Genomic DNA, 21075 nt, shown 5'->3' on the forward strand with positions numbered 1-21075 from the left:
AATGTCTCCCCCACCGCGCGGAAGGTGGCCGTGATTGTGAATACGGCCACAGGGGGCACTGGCTTCTTTTGGTCCCATTCTTTCGATGCAACGCCCATAAACTATAAACTAACTAAAACGCCCATAAACAGGCTTCTACAGGGCTAATGTTAAAATGACAAATCAAAGGGGGCACGGTGCCCGGGTGCCCCCGGTCCTCCGCGTATGTTCGTAGGCACGTTTGAGCTCCACCACGCAGAGTTGTCTAATAATTATATGGACGGCTTAGGCTTAGGTACAAAACGTTAGAAATTAGCTACCGAAACTTAGCTGATCGAACTTGTCTTTGATCTACAGATATTCCGCAACTGTTTCATTGCTAGCGCAGTGGCCTCTGTTCTTTGTGCAGCACTTGTAGCATGATTCCAAGGTTGATTATTGCGTATATTTATTATTTACTGAATGACGTTTATCCCGTTTAACTCATTGCAGTTTTGTCTAAAAGCTCTGACATTACTTTTTATTACAGATTTGCATTAAGGCACGATTTGACAAGATATAAGTAGCCGGCTGCTCTAGCTTTCTGCTAACACTCTTTGCTTGCTATCCTTTGAACATGGTGATGCATAGACGTGGTTGTTTACTTTTAGTTTCTGTTGACTTCGTGTTGCATGCAACCTGTCAAAATATTTGTTTCCTTCAGGCTTCTGTTGGATGCTTGGGTCGCAGGGCTACGCGCTACGCGTCCTATTCCAACAACAACAACAGCAACCTTCTGGCTTCGGAGTCAAGCCAGAGTCAGTGGAGAGGGGCTTGTGGCCTTTCACTTTGGGGGAGAGGGGCCGGGGGGCTTACATGAGGCTCACCCGGGCTCACCCTATTTTGGCTTATATAACATGAGTTTGCCTTCACTGTATGACGTAATATTTAATCATGCACATAGATCACTGGTAGTACCAGTTACTTCATGTTCAGATGTCAGATTGACTTCCTGTGTTCTTTGCAATGGAGCTATGGTCTACAAACCATTTTGACCCCCCTAAAAACATAGGTAAGCCTGGCATCACTTCAAGATGCCAGAGGTGGCAGTACCTAGCTGAAAGAAAGCAGTACAAGCATGGTCTTTGTCTTCCTGGCCCAGACAGCCATGCCAAGGCTAAAACGATAAGGTTGGCTCGGCAGTTGGCGGTCATTACCTCAAACCAGACTCAGAGGCCACCTTAATGTAATTGGGTCTGCCTTTGTATGACAATTGACAGCAGGGTCTTGCCTTAAACGCAGTTCACACTTGCCCGTAAGGTCTGCCGGTGACGGGCCCGACACCGTCAAAACGGCCGAAACCGACGGAGTGACGGCCGTCAGGTCGACGGGCATGTGTGAACCGGCAGCGTTTGACGGCCGGCAACAGCTGACTGCGTCGGCGCCGGACCTGACGGCCGTCGCTTTGGAAAGTTCAGCAATGTTTAACTTTTGACGGTGACGGGCCCGTCGGTTTGAATGTCTGCGTGTTGGAGGAAGAGGAAAAGGAACCTTCTCATGCAGCATGAAGCTTATGTGCATTTTTAAGATAATTTGTACCATTTTCCATCCATTTGTCGAGATGAAAGTGCTTATTTCGGCACGATATCTTGAGATTCGATCCCTGATTTAAATCAGCGAACCGATGTGTCTTTCATTTAAATTACATTGCAGCATTATTTGACATAAAAATGTAATTTTATTTCTGTAATTCAAAGAATATTTTAACCTCTCGGCCTCTACCGTCCCCCCATCCCCTTCCCCATCTGCGTCAATCTCGAAAATGGTGCGCCATTTCTGTCACAACATATGGCAGCCAATGGGAGCTACCAAATCTCAACTTTCGTTTGACGGGCTGCAGGCCGTCAGGTCGACGGTGACGGGCCCGACACCGACAGACTGACGGTCATGTGTGAACTGCGTTTTACCTTTTTGCCACCTTCTGACTGGTTAAGATATCACAGCAAAGGTGTTATATATAGCAATCTTGCTGGGTTAGAACTTAGAAGATGAATTTGAGTAAACATTGTTATTTGCCATTTGTTACAAACACAAACAATTACAGTTTAATAAATAATGACTGTGTAACTAACCTTGATCTCTCTTTTTCAGAGTGCAGGAGTGCTGTCAGATTGGGACTAAAACACATGTGCTGATGACAGTGGATTGACAGCTGAACACATCCACCTTTCACAATGTCTGAAAACAACCTCAAACAGATCCTAACTTTGGGGAACTCGATCATAGGAGTCTCCATTCTGGCGATGCCATACTGCCTGAAACAGGTACATATTTACACATGCTGTGTTCATTTGTTTTGTATTTACCCATGCTGCTTGTGCCTTTCGTGTTGATGCAATATTGGGAGATTAGAGTGTATGCTAAGCAAGAGTGTTTGCCTGAACTCTATGTTGTCACTTGCTTGAGGTGTGTTTGGAAAGTATAGTATTTATACTAGGATGACCCGCAACACGATAAGGGGTATTTTCGATTGGCGGGTGTTTGGTTGTTCTTGTGTCGGTCGGGTTATCTATCCATTTTGGTCGATTGCTTTCCATTTTTTTCCAACAATCCATTTTTCCACAGTGTGGCCTGATACTGGGCATCCTTCTGCTGATCATAAGTGGCTACATCAACCGCATCAACTGCCACTTTCTCATCAAGTCGGCCATCAGCACCAAGAGACGCAGCTATGAATTTCTGGGTAAATTAATTATATCATTGTGTGATCTCAAGGGCTGTTAACAGGTCTATTGATGGGCAGTTTCGCTGGGGGCCGAGGTAGACAGTCATTTTGTGATAAGTCATTTGAAATTTTACTATCAATTAGGCTTACCCATTTCCGTGATCTTATATTGGTTTGTGTTTTGAGATGTTTTTGTCTTCTTTCTGACAACTGTGTGAACACTGAACCGGCATAGCATTGCCAATCAGGAATTAGTAAAAGACTGCCGTCAGCTGCTTGCATTACCACGCCAACCTCAAATGATGTGAACACTCCGACCCTCTCTCTCTCTCTCTCTCTCTCTCTCTCTCTCTCTCTCTCTCTCTCTCCCTCTCCCTCTCCCTCTCCCTCTCCCTCTCCCTCTCCCTCTCCCTCTCCCTCTCCCTCTCCCTCTCCCTCTCCCTCTCCCTCTCCCTCTCCCTCTCCCTCTCCCTCCCTCCCTCTCTCTCTCTCTCCCTCTCCCTCTCCCTCTCCCTCTCCCTCTCCCTCTCCCTCTCCCTCTCCCTCCCTCTCTCTCTCCCTCTCCCTCCCTTTCTCTCCCTCTCTCTCTCCCTCTCTCTCTCTCTCTCTCTCTCTCTCTCCCCCTCTCTCTCTCTCTCTCTCTCTCTCTCTCTCTCCCGCCGGGCAGCGTTTCACATTTTCGGCCCGACGGGCAAGTTCGCCATCGAGGTCATCCAGATCGGCTTCCTGTTCGGCATCTGCGTCAGCTTCTTCGTCATCGCCGGCGATCTCGGTCCCAAAATACTCGCCCAGTTGCTGGAGGTCGAGTGTACGCCACGGTTCCGGGCCTTCTTTCTCTGTGGTGAGCTACGAACCATTGCGTGACGGGAGATAAGATTGTGTACTCAGTGTAGGGAAGTATGCTCTGTATGTAGCATACTCCTGCTCTGATGAATAAATTTGACAGTTTAAATGTTGGGCGTACTTATAAGGCATGTTGTATCTGCATAGGCCATTTTGTGTTCCATAGTAACATAATTTAATATGCTCATGGGTTATGGGTCTTGATAATAATATCAATAACCGCTGTGTGTTTTTTATTTTACTGCATAGTTAATCGTATTTTGATGACAGCGAAGACAATATCAATCGATGGCCGTCCCACGGCCTCCGGCCGTCTGCTCCTAGTTCACATCTGTATCGCGTTTGCAGGGATGTGCTTTTTCATCGTGCTCCCGCTGAGTCTTCTGAGAAACACGGATAGCCTGGCGAGCATCAGCGCCATCTCCATCACCTTCTACGTCCTGCTGGTGCTTAAGGTACTGATCATGACGACTGGGTGATCCTGGGTGACCACATCCTTAATATAAGTGGACATTGGATTCGTATAGGGCAGCGTTATAATGCATAGTTTAGCCGTGTTGGTTTCGTTGCGTGGTATCTTCTTGCCGAATATGGTGCGGTGGTAAGTTTTCCTGATATTGTACGTGAAACTGGAATGACATGCGATGCTTTACGGGTAGTAACTAATGTTCAGAAACATGCTGCATGAGGCAAAGAATGTAACGGTTTATGAAAATGGCTCCGATTGTAAGTGCCTCGCCAGTATGAGTAGCGCTCCTTTCATTTCAGTAGCTGAATGAATGGGTTCATGTTTTGATGCTTCGATCATCTCGTATGTATGGCACTCGAACCGATACTAATGTATCCTGATCTTCCACTCAGAGCTTTAAATATTTCTTTTTTTTTATAAATTTAGTCCGAACCTTTTGATGGGAAGGATTCACAAGGACAGAGCCACCGCTAAGCGAAGCTTGTTGCGATGACCCTGCCCTCTACCCTCCGATCGCGCAATTCCGATTCTATGGCAGAATTTAGAGTCCAAAGTTTAACGTGCGCACAAAGCCGCGCACGGCCGGTCCCCTCACTGACTTCGCCTGGCTACGGCCTGCCACCAACCGCAACCATACCTGTCAGGAGGCCCATAAATGTCGAGCGCCCGTCGCGCTTCGAGACCCGGACTGTCATAACCGGGAACGCGTTATGACATGAAATATAATCCTCGATGTCTCATTAACGATCTTATGACGTCACTAATCGTCCCCCCAGATTGTGGCCGACTCGTGGAGTCACATCGTGAGCGGGTCGTGGCAGGCAGAGGTGGAGCTCTGGAGACCGGCAGGAGTTCTCCAGGCTCTACCCATCATGAGTCTCGCCCTGGCCTGCCAAACGTGAGTACCTACGAGTAAAATAACATAAAATCCCGTATTTCCAATTCCAAACGTGTGTGTATTTTTACGTAACATGTGCTCACCGAAATTCAGTACAGCAATACACTTTCAATCACATGCGAACCACGATGAACCTCAGCGAGCCCTAGCGGTGGTTTTTCGTTTCATTAGTTAACGACTCAGTCGATAGATGTCACTGCTACTCCATCCCTTGCATCTTCTCATGCTTCTTCAGTAGGCGCTGCTCCCGATAACAGAACCCGTGCTGTGGCCGGATCCCGAGTTTCCGGAGTTTCCCGGAGTGATGGATCCACCGCTGTGACCAGATCCGGATCCACCGGTGTTCGAATTCGGGTTAGGATGTCCCGGGATGAACTGACCCCCAGTATTGGTGTTCGGGTTGGGATGTCCAGGAATGAACTGACCCCCAGTATTAGTGTTTGGGTTAGGATGTCCGGGAATAAACTGACCCCCGGTGTTTGGATTAGGATGTCCCGGAATGAACTGACCCCCAGAGCTGGTGTTCGGGTTAGGATGTCCCGGAATAAACTGACCCCCAGTGTTGGGATTAGGATGTCCAGGGATAAACTGACCCCCACTGTTAGGGTTAGGATGTCCGGGAATAAACTGACCCCCAGTGTTGGGGCTGGGGTCGGGAATGACGCGCTGGAAGTCCTGCTCGGGCTGGTAGTTTACCGGCCGCGGTACGGGACGGTCCTCGATCACGGCTCCAGTGGTGTCCCGGCGGTACCTGTAGCGAAAGGCGGCGTGCTGGTAACTTCAGGTTTCTGGGGAGTGAGTGGCTGAGTGGTAGGTATGGGTATGATGGAGATAGTGCAAACGAAGCGATGCTTTATTCCGTGCAGTTTATGTGACCTTGGTTCCGATCCTCATCATGTCTTTACTTGGAAGTGTGTGCTATTTGGCACATCTGCTGCTAGGTAGCAGCGACTCATATTCATGCATAGACCTCTGTACACCAGTCTATGACAGAGGTCTATGATTCATGATTTGGGCGTTTTAAAAGGAACTGGCGCATTAAAACAAGACTGATTCAGTCACATGTTCGTGTCACCAGAATTGAACATCAAATGATTCTGGCTGCTTCTTGAAAAAAAAACAAGACAAAACATATTTCAAAAATGAAATCAACATTGATGATCAAACAGCATGAAATGAATCACTATCCTATACCCAGCCTGGGTGTTGGGTATTCAACTGACCTGTACCGCGGTGGGTAGTCTGGAATCACCGGTCCTGGGTAGTAGCTGTTTCCGCTGGTACCACTACTGTGTCCGCTGCCGCCGCCGCCGCTGCTGGGGTAGTACCCACTACCCCCTCCATTGGGGTAGTATCCACCGCCGCTACCCCCTCCGTTGGGGTAGTACCCACCGCCGCCGCTACCTCTGCGGGTGCCACCGAGGAGACCCGATCCGGGACGACCCCAGTAGGTGCCGTCTCGAGTGAGACCGGCCGCCGCGCTGACACACAGTGCCAGAACCTGCGAGGGTGGAGAGGCGTGAGGGTGTGGGTTCAACTCTCGTTGAGGGAGTATTTCTGTGTTTGCTAGTTTTCGACTTTTTGAATGATTGAAAAAATACGGTTTCGATGATGAAATTTTGTAGCAAATGTGACTGAGTATTATTTTGAACAATTCTTTGTCTGCAATGAGATCATCCAAAGAAACCCTTTTCAGATACCTCACTACGTAAGCAAGGCAGATAATTACCTGTATCGTAAGTGCAGTGAAAAAAATGAGCGAAATAAAAACCAGTTACACAAAAGCGCTACGCCAATGAGTCCTCGAAAAAAAAATGAAGCTAATACTTCATACCCTTCAAGTTTGTACAGTCTGGACTTACCGCCAAAGCCTTCATGGTCCGCCTGCTCTTCTCCCTCCGATCTTCAGTTCCGTTCTGTACCGACTCTGGCCTATCCTCCGCCAGGGCTGCTTTTATACGCCAAAGCGCAGGTGGGCCCGTGTTTGAGTATGGTAATCGGTGCCATGAGACGCCGCCGTATGTTTCCATGGCAGTTACGACGAACCGCCCGTGTGTATACTGCTGTGACGTCATAGTCAGGTGTGTACGAATGGGTGACGTCACTCGGGCTGGGTGGATTGGGTGGTGCGGGCTGGCCGTTGCCCGTGCTCGTTTTTTGGGAATGCTTGGCAATCAGCTAATACAGTTTGTGAGGAAATGCATTGCTATTGGAGTGTGATCGCGAAGGTGTTTAAGTACACGGAACTTCACAAGTCACAACTTGTGAGTCCTTGAGTTATATTCTAACAAGTAAATATAGCTGAAATGTTTTACCTGTCAACCACTGAAACTACATATACGGAAGCTTTGTGCAAACGTGCATCATGCAAATGTGCAATCGATGATTTCATTTGGGGGTGTTTCAAGTTATATTTTTCCCGGAACAATTTTACAAACCTAACCTTGAATTAAATTTTAATCATGCCAGTTATGTATTTTCCTGTCACTTGAATACATATTGTAATGATTCATGATATCACGAAGCAATATTTTCGACTATTATATGATTATCTGCACTGTTTTTCTGCAACCAACCAATCAGCAGCCTGCTATTTTACCTAATGCCTCTTAGTAGACTGCAGGCCTGGGACAGTCTCCCTGAATAAACAGACAGTTTATAGGCCGGACTTTGTACTTTCTCGGTCATTCACCTGTACTCAGTAGTTACTGGCCCCACCTGTTGCTGTAGAGGTGCGAACAAGTGTCTTTTTCTTTTTCCATCCACTGTTATCAGTAGCGCGAACAGTTGTCTCTCCCCTTCCAATCCACATCTAAATCCAAGGCCACGTAACTTCCAAATCAGTGCAGGACTGATCCAATTTCAGTCTATTGTCCCAAGTGTCCACACCAGACACCCGAGAGATCAGTCGCCAACTCCAAGGCAAGTCATCAAGTAAGGAAGAGACGCACCTATAACGTCACTCATTTCCCTTCTTCCTGCTAAATTGAAGTTGTTAACTGATGCTTCCAGTGAAACATTACAACTTCCATTTTTTTTTTTGATGGACGCATATTTCCGGCAGTCCATGAATCGCAAAGCCCGGACTTCTGAATAAGCCACAGTACTGTGGCCTTATAGTAGGCTTATCTCATCCCTAGCTGTCACACTGCTACTCCTTGTCCATCTTCAACCGCTAATGGAAGCCGCCGCTAAATTATTCCAGCCGGCATGTGGTTGTGGATGGTGTTAACACTTCCCGAACGATGAGTTCATACGTGGGTTTGACTTGATGGTTGTTCGGGATGCTTGTGACGACTATCAGACTTCGTATGAGGAAAGATGGTGGTGCAGTGCTCTGAGAAAGAAGAAATAACCACGTTTCACTTATTTTATTTTATGTATTTGTTATTAACTATGTGATTTTGACATGATGACTGACGCCTGCGCCTCTGAATTTTGAACGTGACAGTTTCTTACTGAAACTCTACTGTCATACTCAGTAGGCAGTAGCAAGCATTCGCCTTGCACAACTTCCACTACCAACAACTACTCTTTCGCTCTCAACCGGCGCTACTCTCCCGATGACGTCATCAAAATCCCAGTGTTATTTGCTCTCGCCCGCGGTGTGTATGTCTGTGTGTGTGTGTGGATCTAGTGCCGGGTTTGCCGTGTGTTCTTTCGGTGACTGGCCGGAATGGATGCGAATCACCGTTTGACGAACCATGATTAGCCGGGAAATCAGTGCGGAAGTGCGCAGTTTGGATGCTGATTGTGGGGAAGGAGAAGCTTGATTTCCTAATCTAATCTAATCTAATCTAATCTGAGATTAACTTAAGGTTGATTTCCTATTCTAATCGAATCTGAGATTGTGTTTTACCGCCCTTTCGCGCTTTGGTTTATGATGAACTTTTGCTGAAGGTTTAATTTGAACACAAGTTACAAGGTGTCCAGATTGCTCAAAATAAATGCCCTTGTCGGTGGGCATTTTATGTTTGTATTTCATGGGAAACTGAAAAAGCTACGCGTCGCTTCGCGATATCTTCATGTGCGGAGTGGCTGTCACTGGATACCCTATTACGATGCGTTGCAGTCTCCAGCGGACTGATCACTGCAGCTTCCGTCAGCCGCCGCCAGGCGTCTCTGCTGTCGGATATAGCGATGTGTGCAATACCTGCTTTCCCTGTCATGGTGTGACAAGAAGTTCCAACTGTCACGACCCGACCTTAGATTTGATTTCAATTGCCAGCTGCTAAGGATGTGGATAATTGATATTCTTTATTGCTTGCTCCATCGTCAGCTGCGAGCATTTTTTTTTTTTGTTTTTGTTTCTGTATACCTACTTTGCCGAAGAAAGCTTAGGACGGTCAGTTCTGATGTAAAATATTTATTCATCATTCACCATATTTACCTGTGGATAATGGCCATTATGTCCCAAACACCACATTCTACAAGCTATTGAGTTTCAGATTCAGGTGTGCTTGTTGAATGCCTCAACAACAAATTAGCTCCGCGAACATCATCACACCAATTGTTTCACATTAAAACAGCGAGGTAGCGGAGACCGAATACACTCTCCTTAAACCTCCACTTCACCCATCCAGATTGTTACTTTGCTGAAAAGCAACTGCTTTGATACCTCAGCAGTTTTTTCGTCCTTCGACATCCGCAAAAGTCCGTTTCTCCTGTTCCCATTTCTCGGCAGTGATAATAGCTGTCGTGTACCGTCGTTCAGTCAGCAGTGTGTTGACCGCCTTAGTGGTATCCGTAGTGACTGTAGCCGTACCCGTACGGATGGGCCCGATAGCCGTAGTGCGGTCCGTATCCGTACGGACGGGCGTAGCCGTAGTACGGGCCGTGGCCGTGACTGTAGCTGTAGCCGTAGCCGTAGGGGTAGCCAGGTGCGGCGGAGGCTACGGCGCCGAGGACGGCGAGCACGGCAAACAGAAGCAGCTAGGGAGGGTAGAGGGGGGAGGGGGTAAGAAAATGTGGCCTTCCACGTTTATGGTAGGGGAGGAAGGAGCAAGCGACCTACATGTGGTTTTGAAACATCTGTTCAAACGTTTCACAGCATATAAATATTGTGGAATAAGGTAATCAACATAGAAATAAAAATCGAAAATGATAGGAAAATTAACGTTCATATCGATACATAGTTAGCTGTAATTTAATTATATTGCAACTTTTAAAATCCGATCTTTCTCTGATGTTCAACAGCTTAAAAATAAACCATAAGTATATAGTTGATATGCATGTCACAGTTTGCATAAGAAGAAAATGTCTTTTTGATAACCACTAACCAAAATGAATATGCTAAATTTGAACAGTCTTGCGCCAAGTCGGAACCGTCAAGCGCAAAGTAGTCACAAAAGAGAGCCACACTCAAACCCAAACCGTCTCCGCCCGCTTTTACTTACCAGAGTATTGGCGTTCATCTTGTCTGAGCTGAGCTGAGCTGAGCTGCGTGAGCTGCTGTGAGCTGCTGTGAGCTGAGGGTGTGTCTGTCGAAGTCCCCGGCTCCCCCTGTTTATATCTCTCGCCCCACCCGACTCGGAACGTGGTCGTGTCCCACGAATTGACGGACGGGCCAGGTTGGTTCGTTTCCCACCTACCGCGCGTTCGACGTAAACAACTCCAGATTGGGGGAGGTAACCCCACTGCGCTGCTTGCTGCGTATGCCCCCCCCCCCCCGACGGCGAGGGGAGGGGGCGGTGACGTAGATAGGCGGAGCGGGGTCACGGGCGAGGTCACGGCCAATGTCACGGTCTAGGGGTCACGGGTCGCTCGGGCGGCTGGTTAACGAACCAACGCTTTACTCGTGCGCGTCGTGACCGTTGGTGGTGCCAAGTTTGGAAGATGGATGGCTGTTCGTGACAATAAATTGGGAGCGATGCGTGAGGCGCGGTAGGTGCGCTGAGACACGGGAAGTGGTTGGGCGGCTAAACAGGACCGTATCAGTGTTGGGGTAGGACTGGTGCCTGGTTAGAGAGCGGGCCGGGCGCTGGAAGATTTACAGGGTGTCCCATAAGTTCGTTCTCACATTTTATTTGCATGTGAAACAGAGTACTTTGCGTTTTGATATATTTATGACCCCTCAATGTGCTCCCCATTTAATAGGCAAACACATGAACACATGCTGCGGCATGCCAACCGGCATGTTTGGCTGCATAGCAGGCTTAAAGTTAACCCAGACTGACTTGACATGCGCCGTGAGCTCCTCGAGGCTGGAACAGCGCTACGCTTCGACGAGCCTAAATTTCAGCATAACCAACAATTTTTTATAAAATTTTGATCCGATGAGGTGCCTGGCATGTGGTCTTGCCACAAACGCCTGTCACAGTCTCCTTCCACCGCTTTTAAGCTTTGCTTGGCCTGTGCACTGATGCACTGTCTGGCCTGAAGATGGGCCTACGACCTCTCGGATGCCATTTTCTCCTCTATAAATGTGTTCATACTCGCGGTTCGAGTTCAGCTTGAGGGCTGAAACTCCTCCTAGATTTTCTTGGAAAAGCATTATGCTTCCCAAAGCTGTTTCTGCGACACCAATCGCAACCTGGTCAGCGTCTGGGCGCCTATAACCCCACAATACCGTGATCTTGGCCTTTCGCATAGGAACATAACGGGACGAAACGGAGGCCTCCTCCTTCGCCCTTATGGGGTTGTTTTCGGGTTTGGACGGGTGTTTCATCTCGAACGTGGACTAGTTAGTCCAGATGACCTGGTTGATGTCCTCAGCCCTTTAGTTTTTTAGCCTCAGGCATAACGAAACTCATGTTTGGCCATTTTAAGACGTTTTTGACTGTTTTGAGCCCTCCGGTAAGCAAAGCTTAAGTCACCTTGAGTTATGTACCCCGTAAGAACAATTTTAGACAGCTGGTAATCCATCCTGAAAAGTCCTCTTACCAACTTTCTAACCCTTTGACCTTTTTGATGGCCACTTTGGCGCTACACAGTTTTGGCCACATGGCTCACTCCTGAGAGCTGACAAAAAAGAGGATAAACTTGCAATGATTGACTCCCGACAAATCATCGGTGTCACATGCTGACTGTGCGTCCAGTTAGCGATGGACATTGTCTACAGACTGGTAGGCCTCAATCACCCTCAATCGTCGCGAATGGTCACGTGCTGACTAAATACCGAGACGTGCGTTATTTTATCTCTGTTATTCATGTTCATTTTCCGATCGTTTTACTTATAGGTTGTCGATGCGCAATAAACATTCTGGAATGGAAAAAAACGTACCCGTATTGGAGACCTCTATGTTGCGGCGTTAGCCGTCTGTGTAGGAAACGGGCTCTCTAGCAAAAACTATTTTGTTACGGAGCGAGCGAAGCGAGCGGAGTCTTTCCTTAGATTAACGGAAATTTCTGAGTATGAGCGGCCGGCCGGCCGGCCGGCCGTGGTCACGCTTTTGCGACGCTTATATCTCAGCAACCACTTGACCGATTTACACGCGGTAATTTTTGTAGGGTAGCTTCATTCCTTCTACCAAGTATTGGACTATTCCCGATGCATGCGGGTGACCCCTTATGCACGTGCCACGTGCAAAACGAAGAGGTGTCACTTTTGTAATTGTTGCAATATCTCGGTAACTACTTGGCCGATTGCGCTGAAAGTTGGCATGTAGGTAGGCACCCACTAGGCAATGCATATACATGTGCCAGAGTTGGGGTGCTGCTGCACGTGCGCACGTGCAGGGGTCGATTCCAGATCTCGAGAACGGCTGGACCGATGGCGCTCAAATTTGGTACATGGTTAGGGACCGGTTAGTAGGGTGCCGTGCACAAGTCAGTTGGGACCCATTTTGCACGTGCGCACGTGCAGGGTGCCGCTTCCAGATCTCAAGAACGGCTGGGCCGATTGTGCTCAAATTTGGCATATCGCTAGAGACCGGTTAGTAGAGTGCCGTGCACACTGCACAAGTCAGCTAGAGGTACCCCCTCGAAATTTCGCACGTGCAAGGCTCACCCTCTCGCTCGCTCCGTTAGTCGCCCCAAAAGGCGTTATACTGGTCTACAGAAATTAGTTACTGTGGAGCATATTTCTACTAGCCATGGCAACCACGGAAGCTCAGTAACGAACCAATTTCAGCGTGCCTTTAAGCAAGAGAGCCTAAAAACGTAAAATTTAGGTGAGAACGAACTTATGGGACACCCTGTACGTGCAGCACAGCAGAGTGGTGTGATATGCTTCGCAAAGAGGCTGTAGTTCGTACGGCACGATGCGCATTAGTGCAGAACGCTCTCCATGAGAGATTCTTCAACTTTCCTGGATATTGTAATATGCGGAGTGCGCTTTTCTTGTCTATTATTTAGCAAATAAGTTTGTGTTATTGAACCTTGGACCCAGCTCCTTTTTTCGCTCTTTCGTCGCTCTTGCGATATTTTCTCCGCGCCTGCAGGATTTGTTACCCACATCCTTCATTACCTCCCCCCCCCCCACTACCACCACCCAATGCTTGTTTAATGTTTATGTGGGTAATTTTCTTGTTAGCTTTGGTGATTTGACTTGTTTGATCTGAATCATCAATATGTTTTGCATCAAATTCCAATTCCATCAAAGCCTGACACATCTCGTCCCATTCCACTGACTGCAATTTTCTGCGGCTGCCCCCACCAACCGAAGACCATCCCCTTCAGGAGTCTCATGTATCGAGTACCGGACAAAAAAGGAGGATAGTTTGACGACGGGCATCATTACCTCTCCTATACGCACGATACAATTCAAATTTTACAACATGATCTTATCGTTTTCGTTAACATTTGTAGAGGCGAAGTCGTACAGCGAAATTAATTACTGTTAGCTTACATCATCTTACCGAAATAGGTTACCGAAGTATAAAAAACTTACTGTAAGATGAATGATTAATGCGTAGCTTATTGTGTAAGATATGGAGATCCTGATGAAGTAGTCAATGAAGAAGTCTAAGAATACCTAATGGCATTTTTAGATATCCAGAGGGCTCTCATGTCAAATTCGAAACCTTGGTTCAACTGACCTGTCTTTGAAGCTCAGCAACATAATTTATGAAATCTGATGGCCAAGAGTTGCGAACGAAAATTATAATTAAAATCTAAATCTTTTTGTATTTCAGACGTTTCGACAAACACTGTGTCATCGTCAGTGATTGATATAAAATATTTCCTAAAGTCCCAAATCACATTTTTAAAATGTGATTTGGGACTTTAGGAAATATTTTATATCAATCACTGACGATGACACAGTGTTTGTCGAAACGTCTGAAATACAAAAAGATTTAGATTTTAATTATAATTTTCGTTCGCAACTCTTGGCCATCAGATTTCATAAATATGTCTTACAACACTGAACAATCAGCAACATAAGTTGGTGGCAGATTCTATTGGAATATTTCGGTTGGTTACAAATGAGATTGAAGAAGTCCTGTCATGCTGCATTTTTACTTGTTCGAGTGCCTGGACTTACATATGTTATGTTTTTACGGGGGCATTTTAGCGAGTTTGGTTACTTCTTGAGCCATTTTGACTCATCTTTGACATTAAATGAACGAGGACTTTGTTTCGTTTGAAGTTAATTAATATGCTGAACTCTTCTAAGGCACATCTAAGGATATCTGGAATGAATCATTTGAATTAAATATTCCGACTGGCCAATCTTTCTGGTCAAGTGATGTGGTTCAGAATGAGTGTCATTGACTTGTGCACCTGCTAATCGTCATGCAACGCCAAGTTCATCATTTTTAAGCAGGCTGAAGGCTGCTGACTTGAAGAAGGCTGTTGATGTGAAGGTAATAGGCGATCATGGGATGTTTTATTCGTACTTGAATTTAAGTTCATATTTCAGTTATATCTGCCTTTCCTGTTGTATGCTTGTATATATTTTGTGCTACTCTTGCAATATGTCGGCCTATATAAAAGCTGATTGAAATCCCTAGTTTCAAACCTACAAAAATTGCGCATTTTTTCACGCGACCTATTAATTTTTGCATTCATGGTCATATTTGTGCAATGTCTGTGGCTCAATGGTTTCCTTGTTTACATTCGAAACGGTGTTCATTGTTAAGTAGAGTGATATGCATGACCCAACATCCTCATATTCAGTTTTTTTTTCCGCTGCTGAAGACGAGCAAGGACATTTTCCTCCACTTGACTTCCCACGGAGTTCTATAGCCTTGACTTGACCGTCGATTTGCCCTGCCATCGATAACACATATTCTGAGCTCATGTTTTATTTCAAACTCCACACTACAAAAGAACGTGATGAGGTATGCAGGCGATCTTCACATATTATCTCCATTTTCGTTCAGCCGTGGTAACCATATCCGTAACCATATCCCGGTCCGTAGCTATGCACATGGGCACTAGAGTAGCCATATCCATATCCGTGGTAGCCGGGGTAGCCGTGGTAGCGCAGGGAGCGGCCGTAGCGGCCGTGCGGGTAGCCGTAGCCCGGGTGGCCGTAGCCGTAGTGCCGGTAGCCGTAGCGCGGGTACGGCCCGGAAGCCGTAGCGAGCGCCACCAGGGCGGCCAGCACGACCAACTGCAAAGAGAGAAAGAGAAAGTTACGGTCAGGGAGGAATTTCGTATCATATTTTGTATCGTCACTCAAATCGGGCATGGTAAGTTTTGGGGGTTTAGTTTATTAAGTGGATTCTAGATTCTAGAAGCATTCAGCTTTACGTCGCTTGACATTTGAAGATTCGAGTAAATGTTTACAACGCTCATGATTTGCATCAGCTATAAAATAGTGGAATACATAACATATTCGAAAAAAAATGACTTGTATAAAAAGATGAAGCTGAGTGCAACCTGATTTTAAGTACGTTGCACTTGAAATAAGGTTGCAGATATGAGCCCACGGACCCCTCAGTTCAACTCTTACCACCAGCTTGGCGTTCATGTTGCGAGGCTGCGGCTGCGGTTCTAAACAGACAGTGTGCCGACTGGTTGGCTGCCGCGGCTTATAAGGCAGAGCTGCCGCAGCCTTGGAGAGCCCCTGAGGGCCCGGGGCACCACGAGGGGTCGAGAGGGTTTCGGAGCTTCGGAGGTCGGTGGTGTGCTACGTATAGGGGAGAGTGGGGCAAAGCGGCCACCCGGGGCAAAGCGGCCATCCATCGTTTTAGCCCTCCACAGCTGGCGTCAGTTCCAATTTATGATTTCCAATTATACTTCTCTTTGCGGTCGTTCGAATGAGCCAGACCGGGGTTTCAGGCCCATCGCCATTGTTCTGTGAAACACGGAAAAGCATTTCTTGCCAGGTTACCAATTATGTTTACAATTTTTAAATGTTATTTTATTCCATAACCGTTTGGAATTTTTATAAGCGTTTTTGTCCATGCATTGCGTGGTTATCGTACATGCCTTCTACCAATTTTGATGCTTTTTACCCCACTAATAGCTGAGCTGGAATATTTTAGTCTCGGACGGTATGCGCGGGGCAAAGCGGCCGGGGCAAAGTGGCCAGCCCCCAATTGGCCATAAGTTGTTTCCATCTGGATAAAAACATTATTTATATTCAAATGTGTCGTCATGCATTCATCTTGGCCACTTTTCGGTTACATGAGTTACCAAATTATGCAATTAAATGTTTTTCCAAGAAAATTATTTCTTTGTTTAGCAATAGGTGGGAAGATAACAAAGTAAACATCCATCTTCCCTTAAACCTTGTCACCATCAAATACCCTAGTCGTGCATGAGGCAACTATTCTGTTTCTCATATCGGGACTTGAGAAGTCGCCAGTGGCCGCTTTGCCTCAGGGATGGGGCAAAGTGGCCATTATGCTATAGGTTTAAAGTTTTGTCAATATCTCCCATATGTGAACGCCTTTGGAAATGAAACGCAGTTGGAATAAAAGACAATTTAATAGGGATCACATTGGTATAGAAAGAATCTTTCCAAGTTTAAAAATCAAGCGTCGGCATCGTTAGAAACGTTAGGGTGGCCGCTTTGCCCCACTCTCCCCTATCAGAAAATGCCACACTGGTAGCAGGGATGCATTGAATATGTTCTATTAGAGGATAAGGTAAATGTATAGGTATTTGACGCAATATGTTATTGACTGACTTGCAAAAGAAGTCTCAAATAGCCTTTGATTTCGAGGAAATTTGAGAGAAAAGAAATTTGCTTGGCGTGGAATTCTACCTATTTTACAGTATACCTATTATTTGCTTTGCAAGTTTGTGTGATAGAAGTCTACCGTCGCAATCACGAACTGATATTTGGCTACACAAATGAACACAAACAAATTCCTTCAATCTCTTCTGATAGCATGCTCTGTCTTCGATTTTTCCGTTGTCTTTGATCTGTCATTTTACTTTTGATTTGTGAATGATAAACAAAAGGCATACCATACATGCATCAACAGGCAGGCGTCTTTTCCAAAATAAGTTGGCATGCTTTTATTGGTGCGCACAAGATACTGGGATGTTTTGCTAAGCGCCTTTAGACGCGCCTGAATTATATGTGGACACTAGCATCTATCTGAGATCTACAGGCGCTATAAATAGGTGTTTATAGGCAACAATCAGCACTGTGCTCATATTCTTCTTGAGCCATTCTCCGTTTTTTCCCGAGCTAATAAGGGTCTAAAATGAATGAGTCAGCCAATTACGCTCCGGCTGAATTATCTTGTCTCGCTCCCCAACTAACCTGACCAAATACTGGGGCCATTTGTCCGCGTGGCAAATGTGGAGGTGAAAGTCGTAATTGACCAAAACTATCTGGCCAACTAATTGCATCTGCAATGCAACTTCAAACATTGCCGAATTAAGAAGACGACCGTATGAGAATAAGTCTTTTTTTTCCAAAGCGTTGCTTCCTTTGGACATACCACCACAGTCACAGGGTTACCCTCGCTCGCAATTTTCGATTGAAATTGTTTGCTTATGCTAAACTGTATCTTTTGTTCAGGAACAAATTCAATGATTGTATCTGCAACCAGCATGCAATTTAAAGGTCAATCATTGATCATTGATAAGATGTCCCTAAAACCTTTCCCATATGGTTCATCCTCAGTTTTAATGGTTTGTTCATTTTGCGATTTATGATGTCAGCAATTGTGACACTTTACCAAATTGTAGGTAGGTATCTGACACCATAGGTTCTCTTTGAATTAAATCAGTACCGTTTGCTTTGTTTTTACTGGTCACTTTCGGCTTGCACTCCTTTCAGCTTGCGGCTCGTTTTGTCTTTGTCAGTGGTACTCTTCTTTCAGCTTGCGATCCCAACTATCTTTCCATTCCGTCGTATTGCCCCTAAACACAAGCCTTCATCATCATCATCCTATTGTCTGTTCATTGTCTCGTTATTTCAATAAATCAACCTCTATTACGTTTCCGGGTTGTTCCTATCGCCTCAGCATTCGTAAATAAATGGAAGGTAGTTCAATTAAAGCCTAGCCGACTGAAAAACAAAACCACAAAGTAGGCGGGGACGCGAGGCAACAACACGCTCGAATTATTCGACGGCTGGTCGTGACTTTGACCTTAGAGCGGTTCGAGGAGGCTGTGCATCAACAGCCGGCCTTGGACCTCGAGCGGGGCGGGGCGGGCAAGACGGCCCGACCTCTTTAGGGCGGAGCGGGGGGGGGGGAGGGTCATAACCCTTACCGTACGTGGTCGGGTTGACCCCTTGTCACCCTTCCCCATTCACACGGGGGTGGCCACCACCCGTGTGACTCCTCCCCTTACACCCCGCTGTGAGAAGTCGAGTAAAGGAGTCGGCCGTAACGGATGTGTTGCCGTAACGGATGTGTTTTGAATGATCTATGGCTGCTGGCTAATAGGATACACCACGCTAAGCTCGTCTCTAATTCTCCATTGCAGTCTGGTTGGATAATCCGCCATTATAGAGATCGGAGCGTTATAAATTTAATGTAACTTCACATTGACATGTCGCTATTTTAATAGCAACTTAGTGTGCATTTTGCATGGTGAATTTAGACGGATTTCGTAAACAAGGTTAGAGAAATAAGGTACCTTTTTTAAGGTCACCGTTGTGGTTTCGTTTATCTATCTATCAATAATATCGCGGCTTGTATTGCTGTTTTTATTTTATTTTTAATTTCAACTGACGCGATCCTTTTCCCATATCTAACCGATCTTATCTTTATGAAGCATCCACGATCTGTCCTATTTTCAAAAGACAATTTTCCAATTTCAATAGAAGACTTTTTGTCAGGGTTTCCATCTAGGGATGTCTGCATGGTGCTTACTGCTTACCTCAAGTTTGCTCACCACCCATCGCTGTTGCACATTTGAAGTCGAGTCCTATTCGTTCTCGAAGAAGAAATCGATGCCTCCTCTTTGATAACGTATTTTTTTTCACAAGCACGAGTACGATCGTTCACAGGTAACAGAGGTACAACAACACCATTTGGGGGTTTTAACGGTTATTGCAAGGAGTCCTGCTGTCTGTTCCATATTGATTTCGCCTATGTCTCCAATGACTTTATAACTCGTAAATTTCTGTTCGACCCTTTCATCATGTGGTTTTGGATCATAAAATAAAGAGAAAGGGAGCTCTTAGAATCGCTTTTGTATGCTAGTCGAGGGTGTGATCTATAGAACTTCAACTGAAAGCGAAAACTTTGAAGATGAAATATGAAGCGTGTCAAATCGAATATCATGTGGCATGGCTGGCCTGGCCACTCGTCATGACACAATCTCTAGTTTCATGCGCTGTCATTTTCCGCTTGTTTTTCCCTTAAACCCGTATTGGAACTTTGTCAACCGTTAGTTTTGCCTTATAAGGTCGCTGATTGACGGCGGGTTTCAACACGCCCTCTCACCCGTTGCATATTGTAGTCAGCAGATGTCTCCCAGTCCCCTAGCCTTAGCTTAGCAACAAGCTCTTAGTAGGTCTCCCAGGTCTCGCAGTAGATCTCAGGTCCTCCTGCCTTTACCCGCCGGTCGTTTTTCCACGACCTGAGATCGCTCCCGCTGCCACCATACCGCCCGGGGCTGCCAAGGCTGCGGCAGCTCGGGCCCCCATATAAGCTGGCCCAGCTCGGCAGAGGGCATACTTCTGGTGCTCGGCAGCAGTGCACAGAGCTCAACATGAACGCCAAGCTGGTGGTAAGCGAACTATTGCTTTGAAATTCACATTTGCTTTTGTTTGCTGTTTGAATTTTAATCATTCGATTTTTGTAGTTTTTAGCTGTCAATTGTTAGAAACTCATTCTATTCTTTATTTCGTTTTATAGCTATTTAAATGATTTTTGTGCGATTACGCTGCACCGATTGGCGCATTATCCGCCGACTATTTATACCTACTATATCTTAGCACAATGATGTTTCATTACGTTTTCATCGTGTAATGCTTTCACAGATTTTACTTAAATTCCAACTTAGAAATTTAACAAGCTCGGCTGACCAACATGTCCTTATCTTCTCAGTTGGTCGTGCTGGCCGCCCTGGTGGCGCTCGCTACGGCTTCCGGGCCGTACCCGCGCTACGGCTACCGGCACTACGGCTACGGCCATCCGGGCTACGGCTACCCGCACGCCCGCTACGGCCGCTCCCTGCGCTACCACGGCTACCCCGGCTACCACGGATACGGATATGGCTACCATGGTTACGGATATCCTGGGTATCGTGGATATGGCTACCATCACTAAATGCAACGGCCAATTGCCTTATTTGGCCAGATGCTGGATGAAACGGATTTCGAACTGCGCTGCTGTCTTGTCTTGTCTTTGTCGAATACATATTTCAGCAGAAAGTCATTATCATAAATTCCGGTTAAGAACGTGGTCATCGGGCAATGAGTGTGTCTCGGAGACCAAAGACGTGGTTTGGTGGCCGAATGAATGCTGCTTCTCGCTCCTATTTAAATGGCGAACGAATGACATTGATCGCCCGTCTCACCCTAATAACACGAGGATCAATGGTTTGGAGAGTAAGGTCGTAGCCTGCTACGTGCTGGGAAAGTCAACTGTTTTTTAACGTGCTGGGCTGGTCTACTGTTTTTTTTTTTTTTACGCACTGATTAATTCGGTGGCCACGATCGTGAAGAAAAACGTGAAAATTTCAACAAATGGCTAATGTCACTTTATATTGGTGGCATCGTGGCACACATATTATAACCATACATAATTGATTTTGTAGAGCTTGGTTGACGGTTTATTGAGGCACCTACTGAAGTTGCAATAGATAATTTCATACCCAGAAATGCTCCGGTTATTTTTAAATAGAAAACGCAAGCGAAAAGTGTTTGTCTGTTTC

The 21075-nt window shown here is 46.2% G+C and overlaps 4 protein-coding genes across 12 annotated transcripts in view; 2 read left to right on the plus strand and 2 right to left on the minus strand.

The window, feature by feature from the left end:
- The first annotated feature begins 621 nt into the window (after positions 1–621).
- Positions 622–21075, plus strand: part of LOC122368591 (putative sodium-coupled neutral amino acid transporter 10) — a 57401-nt gene continuing 36947 nt past the window's right edge. The window contains exons 1-6 of one of the 9 annotated variants that reach the window (XM_043342683.1): positions 622–776; positions 2110–2282; positions 2584–2701; positions 3351–3524; positions 3875–3981; positions 4772–4893. In XM_043342683.1, the coding sequence (XP_043198618.1) occupies positions 2193–2282; positions 2584–2701; positions 3351–3524; positions 3875–3981; positions 4772–4893 (611 nt within the window). In that variant the 5' untranslated portion in view covers positions 622–776; positions 2110–2192. The other 8 variants (XM_043342684.1, XM_043342690.1, XM_043342686.1 and 5 more) reach the window with 8 other exon arrangements.
- Positions 4931–6831, minus strand: LOC122368593 (variant surface antigen E-like). Its single transcript, XM_043342693.1, has 3 exons — positions 6756–6831; positions 6117–6394; positions 4931–5644 (listed from the first exon to the last, which is right to left on the minus strand). Exons 1-3 carry the CDS (start codon positions 6768–6770, stop codon positions 5125–5127), a joined length of 813 nt encoding a protein of 270 aa, XP_043198628.1. The 5' UTR covers positions 6771–6831; the 3' UTR covers positions 4931–5124.
- LOC122368597 (prisilkin-39-like) lies at positions 15065–15799 on the minus strand. The gene is made up of 2 exons (XM_043342699.1): positions 15734–15799; positions 15065–15391 (listed from the first exon to the last, which is right to left on the minus strand). The coding sequence occupies exons 1-2, from the start codon at positions 15749–15751 to the stop codon at positions 15155–15157; spliced, it is 255 nt and encodes an 84-aa protein (XP_043198634.1). The 5' UTR covers positions 15752–15799; the 3' UTR covers positions 15065–15154.
- Positions 19694–20570, plus strand: LOC122368598 (prisilkin-39-like). Its single transcript, XM_043342700.1, has 2 exons — positions 19694–19926; positions 20247–20570. The coding sequence occupies exons 1-2, from the start codon at positions 19909–19911 to the stop codon at positions 20466–20468; spliced, it is 240 nt and encodes a 79-aa protein (XP_043198635.1). The 5' UTR covers positions 19694–19908; the 3' UTR covers positions 20469–20570.

This window comes from Amphibalanus amphitrite, unplaced genomic scaffold (assembly GCF_019059575.1).
Source record: "Amphibalanus amphitrite isolate SeventyFive unplaced genomic scaffold, NRLGWU_Aamphi_draft 000960F_arrow, whole genome shotgun sequence".
Lineage (NCBI taxonomy): Eukaryota > Metazoa > Arthropoda > Thecostraca > Balanomorpha > Balanidae > Amphibalanus > Amphibalanus amphitrite.

Bases quoted from the DNA above. Each gene is read 5' to 3' on its own strand.
- LOC122368593 (XM_043342693.1), bottom strand. The intron at 5,645-6,116 runs GTCAGTTGAATA...CTTTCGCTACAG, and splicing joins GACTACCCACCGCGGTACAG to GTACCGCCGGGACACCACTG.